The sequence below is a fragment of the Ursus maritimus genome, unplaced genomic scaffold (genome assembly GCF_017311325.1).
Source record: "Ursus maritimus isolate PB19 unplaced genomic scaffold, ASM1731132v1 scaffold_17, whole genome shotgun sequence".
In the NCBI taxonomy this organism is placed as follows: Eukaryota; Metazoa; Chordata; class Mammalia; order Carnivora; family Ursidae; genus Ursus; species Ursus maritimus.
Genome location: NW_024424119.1, coordinates 34,279,556 through 34,297,469, shown reverse-complemented (window position 1 = coordinate 34,297,469; position 17,914 = coordinate 34,279,556). Strand labels below are relative to the sequence as shown.

The window sequence follows — 17,914 nt, the reverse complement described above, 5'->3', positions numbered from 1 at the left end:
GTGTTTCTACTGATACACCATTTTCAAAAACCTTGTGGGTCTCCAGCATATGACACAGGGATCCATGACATTAGTTAAGATGGTCCTCCACATACCTTTTCTGGATAATCTCATGTCTATTCCCGGCTTGTGCTGTGATGGCTGAATGGATCCATGAGTCACACACCTAATTTCTTTAACACTAGCAAAAGTTTTCCAGCCACACCCTTTACCTTTAATCTTTACCTTTAGAGTAAAACTTAGAAAGTCTCCACAATAGACTTTCCTAAAAATGAATCTCATAATTTAATCATCTTTTGCAATCTGGATAGGCTGAGAATTTTCCAAATCATCATCTTGGTTTCTTTGTTCAGCAGTTACTCCCTCAATTCAACGTTTCCTCTCTCACTTTACTAAAAGCAGCAAGGAGAGACCAGTCCAGACCTTTAACGCTGCTTTGAAATCTCCTCAGCTAAATACCCACGTTCACTACTCACATATTATGCTTTCCACGTAACTGTAGCACACAACTCAACGAAGTTTTCTCCCACCGTATAACTGTATCACATCTCCTCCAATTTCCAGTATCATGCTCCTCATTTTCCTCTGAGCCCTCACCAGCAACTTTAACATTCATAATTCTACCAACATTGTGTTTATGACAATATATGTATTCTCTAAGACCATCTAGGCTTTCTCTACTATGCAAAAATATTTGGTTATAGATAAATGAAAATTTATATATATACACACATACACAAAATACCATAATGAACCAGTGATCAATCCCATCTGACCAACTGATAATTCTTTCATTCATCTAATATTTATTGAGTATTTACTACACGGTAGATTTGTTCAAGGATACAGTGCAGGTTATCTGGCTTGCTCAAGGATACAAGCAAGAGAGAGAATAATAAGAAATGAAGTCAAAGCAAATAGGGTGTGGAAGAAAGGCAGATCTTGGACAGCTTTATAGGCCATCTGGGGAGTCTTTCCAAAGTTTTGAACAAAGGAGAAACAATTCGATTGTGGTTATAAGAGCCCAAGAAATGTTTTATGAAAGACATTTCAAGGCATATGCTCAAAATGAGAAAAATTCCCCTTGAATCTCATTAATGCCTTATTTATAACTTATCAATCAAAGCCTTGTTTGTTCTTATTTCTAAACTACCTCATTCACACTTTAAGGGGTACTTTCCAAGTTAAATATCCCAGAATTTGTTGGTTCTCACAAACATATAAGTATCATATAGACTGCTTCTCAACTTCATTTTTAATCTATTCCAACGAGCTTTTTTTCACAGGGAGTCTTTCCTCACCTTGCTTACTACGGCCACTATTCCCTAAGTTTTTTCCTTCTTTAACCGTGGAAAGAGTAACTACATCTCTCTATTTCATTTTCAGGAGCATCGAGGATACATCTGTAACTTATTTAAGAATGAGTCAGTGTCTTTAGATAACATTTAATGATCAGATTCTCTTAAATGGGTGCAAAAGGTAGTCTGTACTCTACTAATTATGGAGTGGTTTATTTCCTCTAATCTTTTCCTATTTTTATGTGTAATTAAGCTCAACTCTCATTTTTAAAGCAACGAGGCGTTATGATACAGACTGATTTGTTCTCATAAGCTTAACATTTTACTACTATGTGAATCTGAAATCTGAGTAATGTTGCAGTCATTAATGAAAATCCCAAGAACCTGCAACTGATTCATTTCCATCCAGGGAAGTATGTTCCTACGCAGTTTTCTCTCCATAAATACACACTCTTCCCACAAATCTGCAACAATCCAGGAGCTTTGGTTTGCTTTTATTTTCTAAGGGGAGGAACCCACAGAGAAAAGAATCAATATTTATTTTAAAAACTACATTTGAGAGAGCAGACTTTTTGAAAGGGTAAGTTTCCTGATTCTCTTCCCATTATCATGATTATTTTTTCAGCTCCATTGTATCCATATTTAGAAATTTGGTAAGATTTAAGAATAAAAAGCTGGTCTCAGTATAGTTTACACCAACTCACTAGGACATCTTCAGCCATTCATCAGCTTCTGGTTTCCAACCTCCTTTTACCAACTGCTCAAAATTCGTGATAATGCTACCTCCTGCACCTAAAAATAACATAAAACAAGAATATTTAGCCAAATTTTATGGAGAAAATATTTGAAACAACCCAAGAAGATCCCCAAAATATTATTTTGAGGATAAAGAAAAAAGTTTTCTTGTACATTTATGGTACTGAGGCAACTGTAATTCCTCCCTTTCATCAGTGTTGGCAACTGCTTATTGTACCATAATTAAGGTTAAAATTAAGGTTAAGGAGCCTCAAGCACAGAGATGTTCCTAAAGGTTTATTTCAGGCCTAAAAAATAAAATTTTCTGCTTTATCATTTCATTCCCTGATACTGGTTTTAGATGCAGTACAACGAGAGATTAGAGAAGTTTGTTCAATTCCTACATACAAAAGAACTCAACAATAAAGGTAAGTGATGTAGAGTAAAGATGAACCCATAATCAATCATATTTACTACTTCCAGTTATTAGGATGAAAAAAACAAAAAAAAGAGCAATTTTTAATATAATCTTTTTACATAATTTCTTAAGTCAACTTGTTTTATTTATGGTGGCACTATACCTTAACTATGAATCCCTCTGGTTCTGAGCTACTAATCAAACCAATCATAAAAATTTTATATTGTAAGGTAGTCAGGCTCAAAATAATGGTTGATGACTAGTACTAGTAAAAGTGCAATTATGAATTAACTTTACTAGCCAAGAGAAGACTTCGTCCTCCCAAAAATACTGTTACTAAAGTATACGATCCTCATTAATATAACCAGACAACCATTCAGTAGCAGTAGTATATCAATAATGGGATATTTACAAACATATAATGTTAATATTACCTCGAGCCCATCCAATAGCTATCATGACTATCCAGCCATTTTTGTAATAGCTATTAGCATGTGTGACTCCACCTACTATTTTCCAAGTTCTGGTCACTTCTTTCATTCCGGCAGCCAAGAGTTGAACTGGTAGGAAAGAATAGCCCTGGGAAACTAGGTCACATGGGCAATAAAATGTAATATACCTGAAATTAAAATTTAAATATTTTAATATATAAAGTATAAATATTTACAATAAAAATACTTTAATAAATATTTTATAAATAGTGTTAAGTATATTAAGTATGTGCATTAATATACAGATACAATTATAAATTATTTAATGAATATTTAATATACACTTAATTTAGTTAAGTAAGCTTAGATTTTTAAACAATTAAATCATGAGAAGAGCAATAAAAAGAAATAAAAACCCAGCATATTGGCAATAACAATTTGGCAAAGCACAACAAACTGAACTATCCATATTAACGAAGAATTTGATTTCAAAAAGACCACAGATTGGGTAGTTAATTTTTCTAAATCACAGGAGGCATATATAATAATTTGCTAAAAACATGTGATCAAAGAGGAATTTCATCTTGTTTGGACTTCTGAATACTCTATATATGCAAAAAAGTATTTACTGAGTTCCTAATTTGTGCCTATACTCTTCTAGAAGGTTAAGTACTGAATCCACTAACTAAATAAAGCAAATGTATAGGGGCGCCTGGGTGGCTCAGTCGTTAAGCGTCTGCCTTCAGCTCAGGGCGTGATCCTGGAGTTCTGGGATCGAGCCCCACAACAGGCTTTTCCACTGGAAGCCTGCTTCTTTCTCTCCCACTCCCCCTGCTTGTGTTCCCTCTCTCACTGGCTTTCTCTCTCTCTGTCAAACGAATAAATAAAATCTTTAAAAAAAAAAAAAAGCAAATGTATAATCACTTCTAGGATAGGGACTTCTCTAACAGAGTGTGTTTGTCCCCTGGAAAAAGGAATTAGAGAAGAGCCCTTAGTAGCTGAGAAGGGCTGCATTTCAACCCTATTAACATCTTTACCTGTGCCCTTTTGTGCAGCACATTAACTAGGACTTATACAAAGAAAGTTCACCTCAAGGAGACAGATTTGTGTTGAGGAAAATTATTTTTACATACATGTAAAAGAATATGAAAGTTGTTCTCTAATTAAATTGTGACACTAGTTTAAGAATAACTCACTCCTCCTCAGGTAAATTATTTTTTGAAGCCTAATTTTTTCTAAGCACCTGTTCAAACAGTTTACCAATAGTGTTAACCGGAAAAAACACTAGTTTTTTTTCTCCCATTTCTAAAATACTCCGGCAGACAATTTTGTGCTTAAAGCAGAACATAATCTTTCTAATGGAGTGAAGATATGTGGTGATGTATTCTATATATTTCTTCCAAAAGAACTGTAATTCATGATTCATAAAGTCAGAATTCCCAAAAGTATTCATGGAATATGAAATTTATTTGTTAAAATACTACTTCAGAGATCCAACGCAAGATGCAAGGTTTGTTTAGGCTGAAGCACCCTTTCTTCATCTCCACTTACCAGTTCCTTCTTATTCTTCAAAGTCCCACTCAAATACTACCATGTACATTTGACTGTGGGAGTTTCATTTTAATATTCTCAGTTCAGACTAAATTCTGATGGCTCTGTACAACTAAAACAATCAGTTCTTATGCCTCAACATATCTCTTTACATATTTTTCTCTATAACATATAAACAGTGTAAAGCTCATAGTAAAATATAATGGTCCTTAGATGGCAGTAATCATTCATTTCGTTATCCCCTCACCTAAAATTCAGCATGATGAAAAGTAGCTCTGAATTAAATAATTTATTAGCAGTTAATCAGGAGACAAAATATATCAAATCAAAGAATCAGCTGATAATTAAAGAGTTTGAGAGAAAGGAATAAATTATGAGAGTAGTAAAAAGTATTTTGAAAACACATATCATTCAAAAATTTTACATGTTCATATATTTTGAGAGCCTCAATACACCCCTCTCTTTAAATACAGAATAAGGAAGTTGATTAAGTACTGGGAGAAGATGTCACACTTAAAATAAGCAATTTTTAAAAATATTTTTAACTATAATAAAAATACTTTGGTATCCACCATAGAGCAGATTAAGAAAGGGGAATTAGGTTTCCCTTTAGCAGTAATGAATGCTCAAAAGTAAAATACTCAAAGAAACAACAAAAACTAAAAGAATACAGTATAATGACCCCATTTTCATTCTCTACACCAAGACTATCTTTAACATTAGTTAAAAAACCTAAATTATTAGCACTTGGACTTTTTATATTCAACTATGTGACATTATGGCATATGGTCTAAAATTTGTAATTATTGCTATTTTAAAATAAACAAGTCTTTATCCTGTTTAATCAGATATTGTTAAAGTATACCTACAATAAGCTAACATTTTAAACAGAAAACAATTCTCTTTTTCAAGTGTTAAATAGCCACAGGGCAAAAAAACAATTGTTTACTGTTCTCAGTAGATTCACAAGTAAACATATCAAACCAATGGCTCCCTAAACAGCCATTCTTGCTCTATAATGTAAGTCAGCTTTTTAAAATTCCCTTAATGAACCACTCAACCAACATGCATTAAGCAATCAGCATGTCCCTCCTTTTAAAAAGATTATATTTCACCTCTTACTAAAATCGTCACATCTAAGGCAACTTTAACTTGTAAAGTGTCTAAAGAAAACACACTGGAAAAGAAGAAATGGGACATATCAGACAAGAAACAGAATGAGAAGGAAAATGATTTCTCATACATTTTTAAGTCACATAGGTTAAAAGAGGGAAAAAATAGCAAAGTATAGTTCAAAATAATAGAGGATAGCATAAAATAGGATGCAGATAAGATGTCAGGCCACTGACAAAGAAACCTAAACCAGTTTAAGTAGGAAAGATGAAAGTAGAATTTAGGTTAATACCAAGAGCTGAGCAGAGAGAAGCTTCCCACAGTTAGTCAGAGAACCCTTGTTTTCACTCTATTATTAATTCTACTCCTCTGACTACAAAAGACAGTATTACGTAACTAAGCCAAAACAGAATGACAAATTAAATACAGTTCATATCAGTCTAATATGACAGGTTTGCTTTTGCTCTTATTACTCTAACAAATTAATAACTTTATATATTTTATGTATGCTTTGAAAAATACTGGATGACAGACCTATAAAACTATACCTTTTCTTGTATTTTTCTTCAAAGCAATAGTCTCGATTATGCAAATGTGCAATATTTAATAGTTGATACTTGGAAGTTTAAGGAAACCAAACTGGGGCACAAAACCCAGTACACAGAAAAATTACAAAATATTAATTTCCCCCAGAACAGATTTCAAAAAGAAAAATCCTACAAAGGTATACACTGTCTTCCAAACAATACTATACTGTGACACACCAAGCTATTGTTTTCCATTGCCAGTAGATGGTGCTAATATCCACATGTGAGCACTATGAGCTGTTGTACTAAATAAAGATGGCCTTTCCAGTAAGTGCATTCACGGAATCCCGCAGTTCAGCTTCCTAGAGTTTGGAATACATTCCAAATATAATTTTATCTCTCAAATTAAAATCAAATAAAGCAAAGATTACAAATTTTTTCTCAACATTAAAACATTAAAAATAAAGTAGTAAAATATACTGTGTCTTTAAACAAGTATCCTTTTTATATTCAAGGGTCTGAGAGGACAGAGATACTGTCTCTATTTCCAGAATCCAAAACAACACACTGCCATAAGAGCCAACAGAGCAAGTTACTTAACCCATCTTGCTCAGTTACATCATCTGCTAAATGAGAATAAAACAGTACCTTACCTCACACAATTCTTGTAAGGTTTAAGGGAGATAATATATAAAAAGCACTTAAAAAAAATGTCTAATACATAGTGAATACTCTTATCAGTGGCTGCTATTATTACTGTTTTATAACCAACAACAATGCTCATCAGCAAAATAAAATATAGATATTAATAAATTATACAGCATGAGAAGGAATGTACTACAACCACATCCAAAGATACAGGTGAATCTAGTAATATAATGTTGAGTGAAAAAAAAACAAGTCTCAGGGGTGCCTGGGTTGCTCAGCTGGCTAAGTGTCTGCCTTTGGCTCAGGTCATGATCCCAGGGTGCTGGGATCAAGTCCCGCATCAGGCTCCCTGCTCAGAGGGGAGTCTGCTTCTCCCTCTAATTCTGCCCCGCACCCCCACCCCGCTCATTTTCTCTCTCAAATAAATTTAAAAAAAAAAACAAAAAACCACATCCCAGAGAACTATATACAGTATAATATTCCATTTTAAAATAGGGCCAAAAACAAGTAAAACTAAAAACTTATTGTGTAAATATTCATATGTTATTATGCTTTCTTTTTTTTAGAAAGGTAAGATAAACAAAAACAGGAAAGAGGTTATCTGTAGGAAAAGTGCAAAGAAATGGGGCAGGGGAGAAGAAATATATGTAAGTTATTGGTAAAGTCCAGTTCTTAGGTTGGGTGCAATACAGTGGAAATATAAATTCGTTAACCACTTTGAGGAATGATCTGGCATTATGTAGTACAGTTTAAGAATCACTTTCTCTGTAACTCGATAAATCTCTTTTTTTTTTTTAAGATTTTATTTATTTATTTGACAGAGAGACAGCCAGTGAGAGAGGGAACACAAACAGGGGGAGTGGGAGAGGAAGAAGCAGGCTCCCACCCAGTGGAGGAGCCTGATGTGGGGCTCGATCCCAGAACGCCGGGATCACGCCCTGAGCCGAAGGCAGACGCTTAACGACTGCGCCACCCAGGCGCCCCTCAATAAATTTACTCTAAAGCAAATACCAAGAGAAAATCTTGCTTGTGTACACCAGTAAGTACATAGAAGAATATTCTTAACAACACTGTTTGTAATAGAAAAACTAGAAACAACTCTCTGTCAACAGAAGAATGGATGAATAAATTATGACAACTAATTCTAGTATGCTATAACTGAAAATTAATAAATTACAACCATACACAATAAGACTGAATCTCAAGAACACAGACTGACCAAAAACACCAAGTCACGGAAAAATACATACACATGATGCCATATATAATACTTTCAAAAACTATATTGTTTAGGGATATAATGCTTAAACACACAGAACACAGAAAAGTAAAGGAATGGATAAGCACAAAATTAAGAGTAATGGTTACCTCTGAGAAAGGAAGAAAGGAGATGGGATCAAGCAGGAGGCGGGGTGGTAGCATACAAGGGACACTGAAACTAATGGCATGGGTTTAGGGAAGATGGTGGCAGCACTGGCTGCATAGACTTTATCTCTTCAAATCCCAACATAAACACAGGGCAACTAGAAAGCAAAACCAAAATCCCATCCACAACACTTAAAATTATGTGACAAGGTATCCCTTCAAATCCCAAAATGCAAACAGGCGGAGACAATTCACCAATACCCATAAGACCTATACTTTTTTGAGGAAGAAGAAAGCAACAAGGTGGCAACTAATGGACCAAAGAACAAAACAACTCCAAAATAGCAAAGGGGTATTCACTAGAAAGCACAACAGGCCAATTTGGAAACAATAACAACAGCTGAAACTGGGAGAGACGCTGGCATTCTCCAATACCAGGTGAGACAAAGGGTCCATAGTAAAAAGTTCCTAAGAGGTTAAAGCATTTTAGTCCCCATGAACTTCCAAAACGGATCCACCCACGCTGTCTCCCAGAACAAGCCCCATGTGAAGAAAACACTGGTATAGAATCAAAACTGAGCAGTACAGAGCAACAGAAGAAATGGAAGGTTCAGACCAAACTGGGTAAGGGGAAAGAGACGCAGGAAATCTAACAAAGGTCTGTCCTCATCTTTTGAACACTATAAAAACAACAGAAGCAGGAGCTCTATGAAGTCAGAACATCTTTTCTGAATTACCCTAAAAGTTCAAGAAACCCAATTCAACATAAAAACGACCAACAGAAAAGTATCAAGGTCAAATCTCACACAAATTTATTTTAAGAAAAAAAGCAGAATAAATCCCTACAGACAATGGAAGCACTCAGGAAAATATGTCCACTGAACAGATCAAAACCGCAAACCAATATTTCCAAACAAGCTAAAGACATTAAGAAAAGTGATACAACACATAAAAGAACAACATACATCAAAATTAGAAAAACTGAGAACTGAAGATTCAATTCTTAGGGGGGAAAAATTTTTTTTAAAGGAAATCACTTCAGTAATGAAAACCAAACTAGATTGAAAACAAAGAGAAATAAACATAACAATACCTTGAAAGAAATAGAAGGGGAAAGGGAAAAACATTTTAAATCTAAAAAAAAGAGATTTAAAAAGTCCACTGAAGAAAGACAAAGAGCCATATACCAACCACACAAGTTTCTGAAGAGTACAAATAATAAAATAATTTGTTCTCAGTTAAAGAACAAAAAACAAAATACCATGTACCTACTAAAAAGAAATATACCACATACCTAAAAATACTGACCCAGAAGGAACAACACTAAGATTTATTTTATTTAAATTATTAGGCTTTAACAGGAAAAAAAAATATTTGGGGCATCTAGAAGAATATGTGACTTATAAGGAAAAGAAAATTAAATGATCATCAGACTTTTTCCACAGCAATGCTTTATGACATAAGAAATGAAGTAACATTTTAAAATCCTCAAAGATACAAAGTATAATCCAATTATTTTATACCCAGTAAAACTGACTTTCAAGTACAAAAGACACAAACATCAACATATGGGAATTCAGTGATGAATCTCCTAGAGCATAAGCGTCAAACAACCAAAATCACTAAAGAGACACAGACATAAGGACTAGTGATAAGCATCGAACATAAAATTATCTGTAAAACTAAGAATGAATGAGGATTAGGAAGGGAAAAGTAATAGTATGTAATAGTTACAACTAGGACAATGTAGAACAGTACATCTATTTTAAAAAAGGAAAGAGAACGAGAAGCATATATCCAAAAAAATTAATGTTCTCAGTAATCACATCAGTGGTAGTATTAGTACTATTACTCCAAAGCTATTGTGTATTGTGTGTAAAATAAAGAATAAAAGAAATGAGTAATGTTGGAATATTCTAATTCTCTTACGTCTTGTGCCCTCAAGAAAGAAAATTCTTAGTGTGGAAGAAAGGAGATACATACACACACACACACACACACACACACACATACACACATATAATATATGTAACAGAAAAGGCTCTTTTATGTGTTAAGGTTCTTTTACGTGTTAATGAAGGCTCTATGGTCTTGAATTTGAATTAGAAATATCAATATGAACTCATGAATAATTTTCATCCTTAATTTTCCTAGTTCTGTCCACTGAAAAAACTTAGAAACAATATCAATCCAGTAATAATGAACATCTCTACTGCTCAAATTTTGGTCTTGAAATGCCATTTCTCACTAAAAGAAACCAGAGCTTCTTAGAGAAATGAGTGGTTGCAGAAGAAAAGTACAAGATGAATCTTATATTAAGTAGCAAGGAGCTAATCCACCTGAAGAACCAATCTGAAGAAGCTCCCACCAGCCAAAGATGAAACAATCTGAGCATCAATAACGACAACTGCAATTTATTGAAATCTATAAAATACGCTTAACTCCGTAAGTTCATAATTACTCAAAACACACACAAAAAATGGTCGCCTTTGGAGGATGACAGAGGACCAAATAATTATCACGAAAACTGGTACATAAAGATAAAGAATCAAGGATTTATCCTGCTGTTCCTATATGTTTCTACAACTGGGTAACTAAATAATAGATGATTGGTGGGAAGTATTTATTTATACTACTCCATCTAATGCATAAGAAGAAAAGATAGAATTAGACTATTACCAGTTTGCAATTCCCAGTTAATTAATTCACTCATTAAGTGTAAGAGTGCTAATGTCAACAAAAAAGAAAGCAAATCAGATATTTTGGGCCTCTTATGGTCTTGTCAAAGGGATCTAACCTGAATCTGATATGTATTCTGAATCAAGCTATCAATTTTCAGGAAACACAGAGAATACAGAAATATAATGATCTGCACCATGAGTATGCAATCAGCACATTCCAGACTACGAAAAACTCTCTACATGTCAAATGGCTCCAGTTCTTCAAGAGATAAATTATAAGGGAAAAAAGGTATGGAGGGGGAACATATAAAATGAAAGCGACTTAAGAGACATCAATTTTCTTAATAGACATGACTAAATTACAGTGCCTAGGGATGAACATTTGGATGATTAAATTATAAAAATATACAAGCAATTACCATAAAGTCAAGATAATGATGTGCTGCTGTAATGGTTACTTAAGGTGGGAAAAGCACTGTGATCGGAATGGGACACACAACACGGGCTTCTAGCATGAAGGGCAAAGCCTTATCTCTTGACTTGGGTAGTGGTTTCAAGGTTATACTTTATAATAATTCATTAGGTAAAATATTTGTTTTTTGTGGTTTTCTAAATTTTTACTTTATAATAAAAAGATTCTTATTCTAAATGATGGAAATGCAGTTTTTATTGTATCACAGTTCTTTATACATTGCATATATTTTATAAATATTCTTTTGTACCTGTTCAATATTAATTGAAAATTTTTAAAGAAAAAAAATTGTAATAAATAAATAAATAAAAGTAAGATAAAAAGATTTGATCCTAAAAAAAGAAAAGTGTTTAAAATGAAAACTCGGGGCACCTGGGTGGCACAGCGGTTAAGCGTCTGCCTTCGGCTCAGGGCGTGATCCTGGCGTTGTGGGATCGAGCCCCACATCAGGCTCCTCTGCTATGAGCCTGCTTCTTCCTCTCCCATTCCCCCTGCTTGTGTTCCCTCTCTCGCTGGCTGTCTCTATCTCTGTCAAATAAATAAATAAAATCTTTAAAAAATAAATAAATAAATAAATAAATAAATAAATAAATAAATAAAATGAAAACTCATCTAGGAGCGCCTGCATGGCTCAATCGGTTAAGCGTGTCTGCCTTCGGCTCAGGTCATGATCCAGGGTCCTGGGATCGAGCCCCACATCGGGCTCCCTACTCAGCGGGGAGTCTGTTTCTCACCCTTCCTCTGACCCTCTGCCTGCTTGTGCTCACTCTCACTCTGTCTCTCCAAATAAATAAATCTTTAAAAAAAGGTGAAAACTCATCTTGGTTAAGATCATAATCCAAACGCTAAATTGAATTCAGACCCTGCCATTCACCAATTCCCTAAGCCTAAATTTCCTCCCATATAAAACTGGGATAATAAAAGATCTGAGGTTAACAAATCATTAAATACTATTCTATTAATTCACCATGTAAAAATGCATTTATTTTCCATTTCTAATATACCCTTTAAGCCAAGAAAGCATCCATTTATAGACAAGCAATTTTATTTCTTTAAGGGATCAAATAATCAAGACCTGTAATCCTTACTATTCAATCAGAAATCCCTTGTAACAATACATAGTAGTCCATTCCTTTAGCAATGTATTTAATGAACCTAGAAAAGTACTTATCAAACAGTTCAAAAAACAAAGTCCCTGTTCTGATAAGTTATTATTCTAGTAGAATGAGACAGATCAACATAAAAAAGAAATAAACAGATAATATGTCAGACAGTAATAAGCCCAAGAAGAAAAATAAAGAAGGATGATGTGATACTCATGGGAAAGGAGGTGCTATTTCAGTCAGGGAGGCCTCTCTGGGGGGGAAAAGTAAATAAATAAATAAATAAATAAATAAATAAATAAATAAATAAGTGTGTGTGTGTGTATACACACACACACACACACACACACACACACATACATGCATGCCTTCTGGGGAAATAGCATTACAAAGAGAAGATGCCAAGCACAAACATACTGAGGTAGAAAAACACCTTATGCATTCAAGAAATGGTAAAACCAATGGTGGCTAAAACAGAATGAACAGGAGTACAATGGAAAGACATTACATCAGAAAGAATGAAAGGGAAGATACTGTAGGATTTTATAGGCCATGGTAAGAGTCTTAGATTTTGTTCTTAATCAGAAAAGAAACTACTGAGCATAGAAGTAATATGTTTTAACTTTTTTTTTTTTTTTGAGTAGGCTCCACACCCAGCGTGGAGCCTGACACAGGGCTTGAACTCACAACCCTGAGATCAAAACCTGAGCTGAGATCAAGAGTCAGACACCTAACTTACTGAGCCACCCAGGCACCCTTCTAACTTATTTTTAAATAATCACTTTGTCCATGCAAGAAAGAGTGGTGGTCGGTATACAGGAGCAGAAGTGGAAGTGACAGTAAGTGTCAGACTCTGGATATCCTACTTTTTATATAGTTTCAGCATTATAAAAATTATAATAAATTAAATCATAAAAATTATAATAAATGCTAAGCTGATCTTTTTAAAATATTGTTATAGAAATAATAGTCCTTGAGAAAGCCTTTTAAAACACAGCATTATACCCTCTAGGTCCATCCATGTTGTTGTAAATGGCAAGATGTCATTCTTTTTTTTTTTTTTTCTTTTAAGATTTTATTTATTTATTTGACAGAGAGAGAGACAGCCAGCGAGAGAGGGGAACGCAAGCAGGGGGAGAGGGAGAGGAAGAAGCAGGCTCCCAGCAGAGGAGCCTGATGCGGGGCTCGATCCCAGAACGCCAGGATCACGCCCTGAGCTGAAGGCAGATGCTTAACAACTGAGCCACCCAGGCGCCCCAAGATCTCATTCTTTTTTATGGCTGAATAATATTCCATTTTATGTACATACCGTATCTTTTTTATATACTTATCTATGGATGGACACTTGGGTTGCTTCCATTTCTTGGCTATTTAAATGATGCTGCATAAACACAGAGGTGCATGTATCTTTTCAAATTAGGATTTTCATTTTCATTTTACCCAGTAGTGGAATTACTAGATCATATAGTAATTCTATTTTTAATTTTTTAAGGAATCCTCATTCTGTTTTCCACAATGGCTGTACCAATTTGCATTCCTAGCAACAGTGCACAAGGGTTCCTTTATCTCCACATCCAGGCCAACACTTGTTATTTCTTGTGTTTTTCATTTTAGACATTCTGACAGGTATGAGGTGATATCTCATTGTACTTTTGATTTGCATTTTCCTGATAATTAGTATTGTTAAAAATGGACCTGGATGGTATAATGCTAAATAAAATAAGTCAGTCAGAAAAGACAAATAACATTATGATTTCACTTACATGTGGAATTTAAAAAACAAAACAAATGAACAAAGAAAAAAAGAGACCAAAACACTCTTAAATACAGAGAACAAACTGCTGGTTGCCAAAGGGCAGGTGGGTAGGGAAATGGGTGAAATAGATAAAAGGGTTGAAGAGTACACTTATCATTATGAGCACTGAATAATATATAGAATTCTTCAAACATACTGTACACCAAAACTAATATAACACTATATGTTAATTGTACTTCAAAAAAAAGGAAGGAAGGAAGGAAGGAAGGAAGGAAGGAAGGAAGGGAGGAAGGAAAAGAAAGAAAGAGAAAGAAAGAAGGAAAGAAAGAAAGAAAGAAAGAAAGAAAGAAAGAAAGAAAGAAAGAAAGAAAGAAAGAAAATACATAGCAGGTGGAAGACTATACTTTAAGAGATGGTTAAACAAGTTATGTGAGATAGGGGCACCTGGCTGGCTCAGTTGGTAAAGCATGCACTCTTGATGTCAGTGTCATGACTTTGAATCCCACAATGGGAGTAGAGTTTACTTAAAAAAACAAAAAACGAAACAAAACAAAAAAACTAATTTATGAGAGATAGTATCCATTAAATGTCAAGCCTCCAAAGTCAAATTTCCTGGTTTTGATCGTAGTTCAGTCACTTACTAAACATGTAAATTGTAGAAAAGTTTCTCAATACCTCAGTTTTTTCATTTGTCAAATGTAAAAATAATGGTTACCTTACAGAAAGCTTATGATGAAATATGAATATAAAGAATTTAGCTGACATACGGTTAACAACTTAGTAAATATTAGCTATCAAATTTATTATTCTACTTCTACTTGTTTCCACTGCCACAGGTTTCCACTATTACTTCTTCCCATTGCCACTACTACTTACAATATTCCTTTTTAAGACTGGTTACATATTCATTTAAAAATTAACAATAAAAATGAACTTAAAGTGTTCCTAACATTATATATTTGATAGGGTTTTTAATCAAAAGTATTGTTTCTGCTTCAGAGGTAGCAAAGCACTCTGACTGCATTATAGTTTTTTTTAGCTTGATGGATCAATCTTAAGGATAACTAATATTTGAATTTTTAAGAATCCAAAGCAATTCCTGCTAACATTTTTTCTTCACTTCAAAACTAAATTAAAAACAAAATTAATGTTGAATCCCATGACTCTGAAAAATCTAACAGAGAATATGACAAGAACGATTATTACATATGAATCATAATCACTTGGATTTTTTGTGTAGTTGGTCACATTCCTGATTTTATCCTGTTGTATATCTGTTTGTATGAGTTAAACTGTTTTGGGCCAAATATTTGGTGCCCTTTCACATCTGACAAGCTTCCAATGAAAGATACATAAAACAACAGTAACAATACTTGCCTCTGGGACAAAAGCAAAGGGTGAGAAAGAGAAAAACTTTGTACTTAAAAACATTGGCTTTATTTGGATTCCTTCCTTTGCACATGCATTCACTTTTCAAGAACATAAAATAGGTTTTAAAGAAAAAAATTCATTTACTAATAATTTACAAAACAATTTTTAAAATGTCTCATAGTTCACCATAATGGCAGCTTACCAGATTGAAGATGCCAGTAATATATTAGTGTTGTTTGCAAGAAACCTCAACGGAGGCTCTGCAAGCAATACACAGGATAAAATTCCTCCACCAAAGCAATGGAGCATAGCAGTAAACCAGCTTGAAAGAGGATTCTTCCATGCCACTGCCGCAGCTCCTGAAATGGTAAAGTAAAAATGTGGTCTGAGATAATTGTATACTAAACAAATCCTAAAGTACCACTGGCACTAAAGAAATAAACTTCTTAATTTCATAACTTTCAAAAGCTTACTCACAGGTGCAACAATCACTATCATCATAAACTCTATCTTTGGTTTTAAAGCAAGGCTGGAAACATTTTAAGACTTAGGGGATTTGGGGCACCTTTAAAATACTCTGTCCAGGCTCTTACTACCAGTTTCCTAATAGCACACGTTATTATAAACAATCTCCCTACCTACTCTCTCCTTTTATTCCCAGCCCTCCTATTTTAAGTACTTCCAGTTGATACGTCAAAGCAAATTTTAAGAAAAACTTATTATCTTAAGTACTTGAGAAAATAAAAGCTGAAATAAATAAAGCTTTTAACATGACAGGCTAGAAACAGAATAACAAAATAAACCCAGAGGTGAAAGGTTGATGAGGAACAGATATATACATAATCTTAAAATGCCTCCTAACAAGTTACTTATTATTTACAGAGGGAAATAATTTTAGAGTGGAGAAACCTTGCAGACATCACTGTAAACAAACAACATCAGGTGACTCCTGTTATGATTAAGAACACATCTTTACTTCTACAGTAGTGCTACCAAAAATACATAACCTGAACTAATCTAATCAGATATACCCAAATTGAGGGCGCTTCTGGAAAAAACACCTGGCCTATACTTTAGCAATGTCAAAGTCAAGAAATACCAAAAAAAAAAAAAAAAAAAAAAAAAGGCTGATGAAATGCTCCAGATTAAATAACATTGAAGAAACAAAAACTACATGCAATGTATATTCTGGATCATATCCTGGAGGGCGCAAAGAATATTTATACATGAACTTTTTGGACAACTGATGAAATCTAAATATGGACCCTGGCTTAATAACAGTGTTGTATCACTGTTAAACTTTCTGATTTTAGTAACTGTTCTGTGCTTCTTAAATATTAACACACTTAAGTAATTTGAAGTAACTGGGCAAATGCTTCCAATTTACATTCAAGTGGTTCTGAAAAAATAATATGAATGAAAACATTCAAAGAGATGTTAAAGTACAAACTTCTAGTTATAAAATGAATAAGTTCTGGGGATCTAATGTACAGCATAGTGACTACAGTTATTCAGACCGTATTGTACAATTGAAATTTGCTAAGACAGTCGGTCTTAAGTCACCACCACCACCAAAAAAAAAAAAAAAAAGGTAACTACGTGAGATAATGGATATACTAATTAACTTGATTGTGATAATTATTTAACAATTCACATGCATATCAAACCATCAAATTGTATACTTTAAATATATATAATTTTGTCAATTACACCTAATTAAAGCTGGAAAAAAATAAAATAAATGGAGCAAAATGTAAATGGTTGGTGAATCCGAGTAAAGTATCCAAGAATTCCTTGGCCTATTCTGGCAACTTTTCTTTAAGTATGAAATATCAAAGGGAAAGTACAAAAAATAACAATAATAATAATAAAGTCAGCCAGAGAAATAGAAGCAGTTTATAAAAATAAAAGTAGAAATCCATTAAACAGAAGCTAGAATGGGAGAGGGAGATGAGCAATCAATAAAGCCAACCCAAAGCTGTTCTTGGAAAAGACCGATAAAACAGACCATTGTTCAACAAGTCTGAGAAAGGGGCAGGGGAAGAAACAAAAATAATGCAAAACATTAGAAGGAAAAATAAGGAAATCGTTTATTTATAGAGTTTTTTAATTATAGGAAAACAACATGCACTTAATCTAATAAATGTGAAAATGCAGTTGAAACGGACAATATAAATTAGCAAAATTCCCTTAAGAATAGAAACTTGAACATACATATAACTATGGGAAAAAAAAGCTACAGGGCGAAGATCTATCTTAAGAAAGGTGCTAACCCCGATAAATTAATGGAAAACATATACCAAATATTTTTGGATTACTCATTTTTATGCTATATAACCATTATGGAATATAGCAAAGGAGAAAAACTTAAATCATTCTGTGAAACAACATAATCCCAACATCAAAAATTATAAATAACGAAAAAAAGAGAGAGAGGAAGGAGGA

The 17,914-nt window shown here is 33.8% G+C and overlaps 1 protein-coding gene across 1 annotated transcript in view; it reads right to left on the bottom strand.

Annotated features, from left to right (window-relative positions):
• The window catches only part of TMEM38B (transmembrane protein 38B), a 48,196-nt gene that overhangs the window by 19,775 nt on the left and 10,507 nt on the right, over positions 1–17,914 (bottom strand). Inside the window, exons 2-4 of the mRNA XM_008707924.2 lie at positions 15,672–15,828; positions 2,886–3,070; positions 2,003–2,090 (exon numbers count right to left, since the gene is read on the bottom strand). Coding sequence (XP_008706146.1) covers positions 2,003–2,090; positions 2,886–3,070; positions 15,672–15,828 — 430 coding nt within the window. The remainder of the gene's footprint in view (positions 1–2,002; positions 2,091–2,885; positions 3,071–15,671; positions 15,829–17,914) is intronic.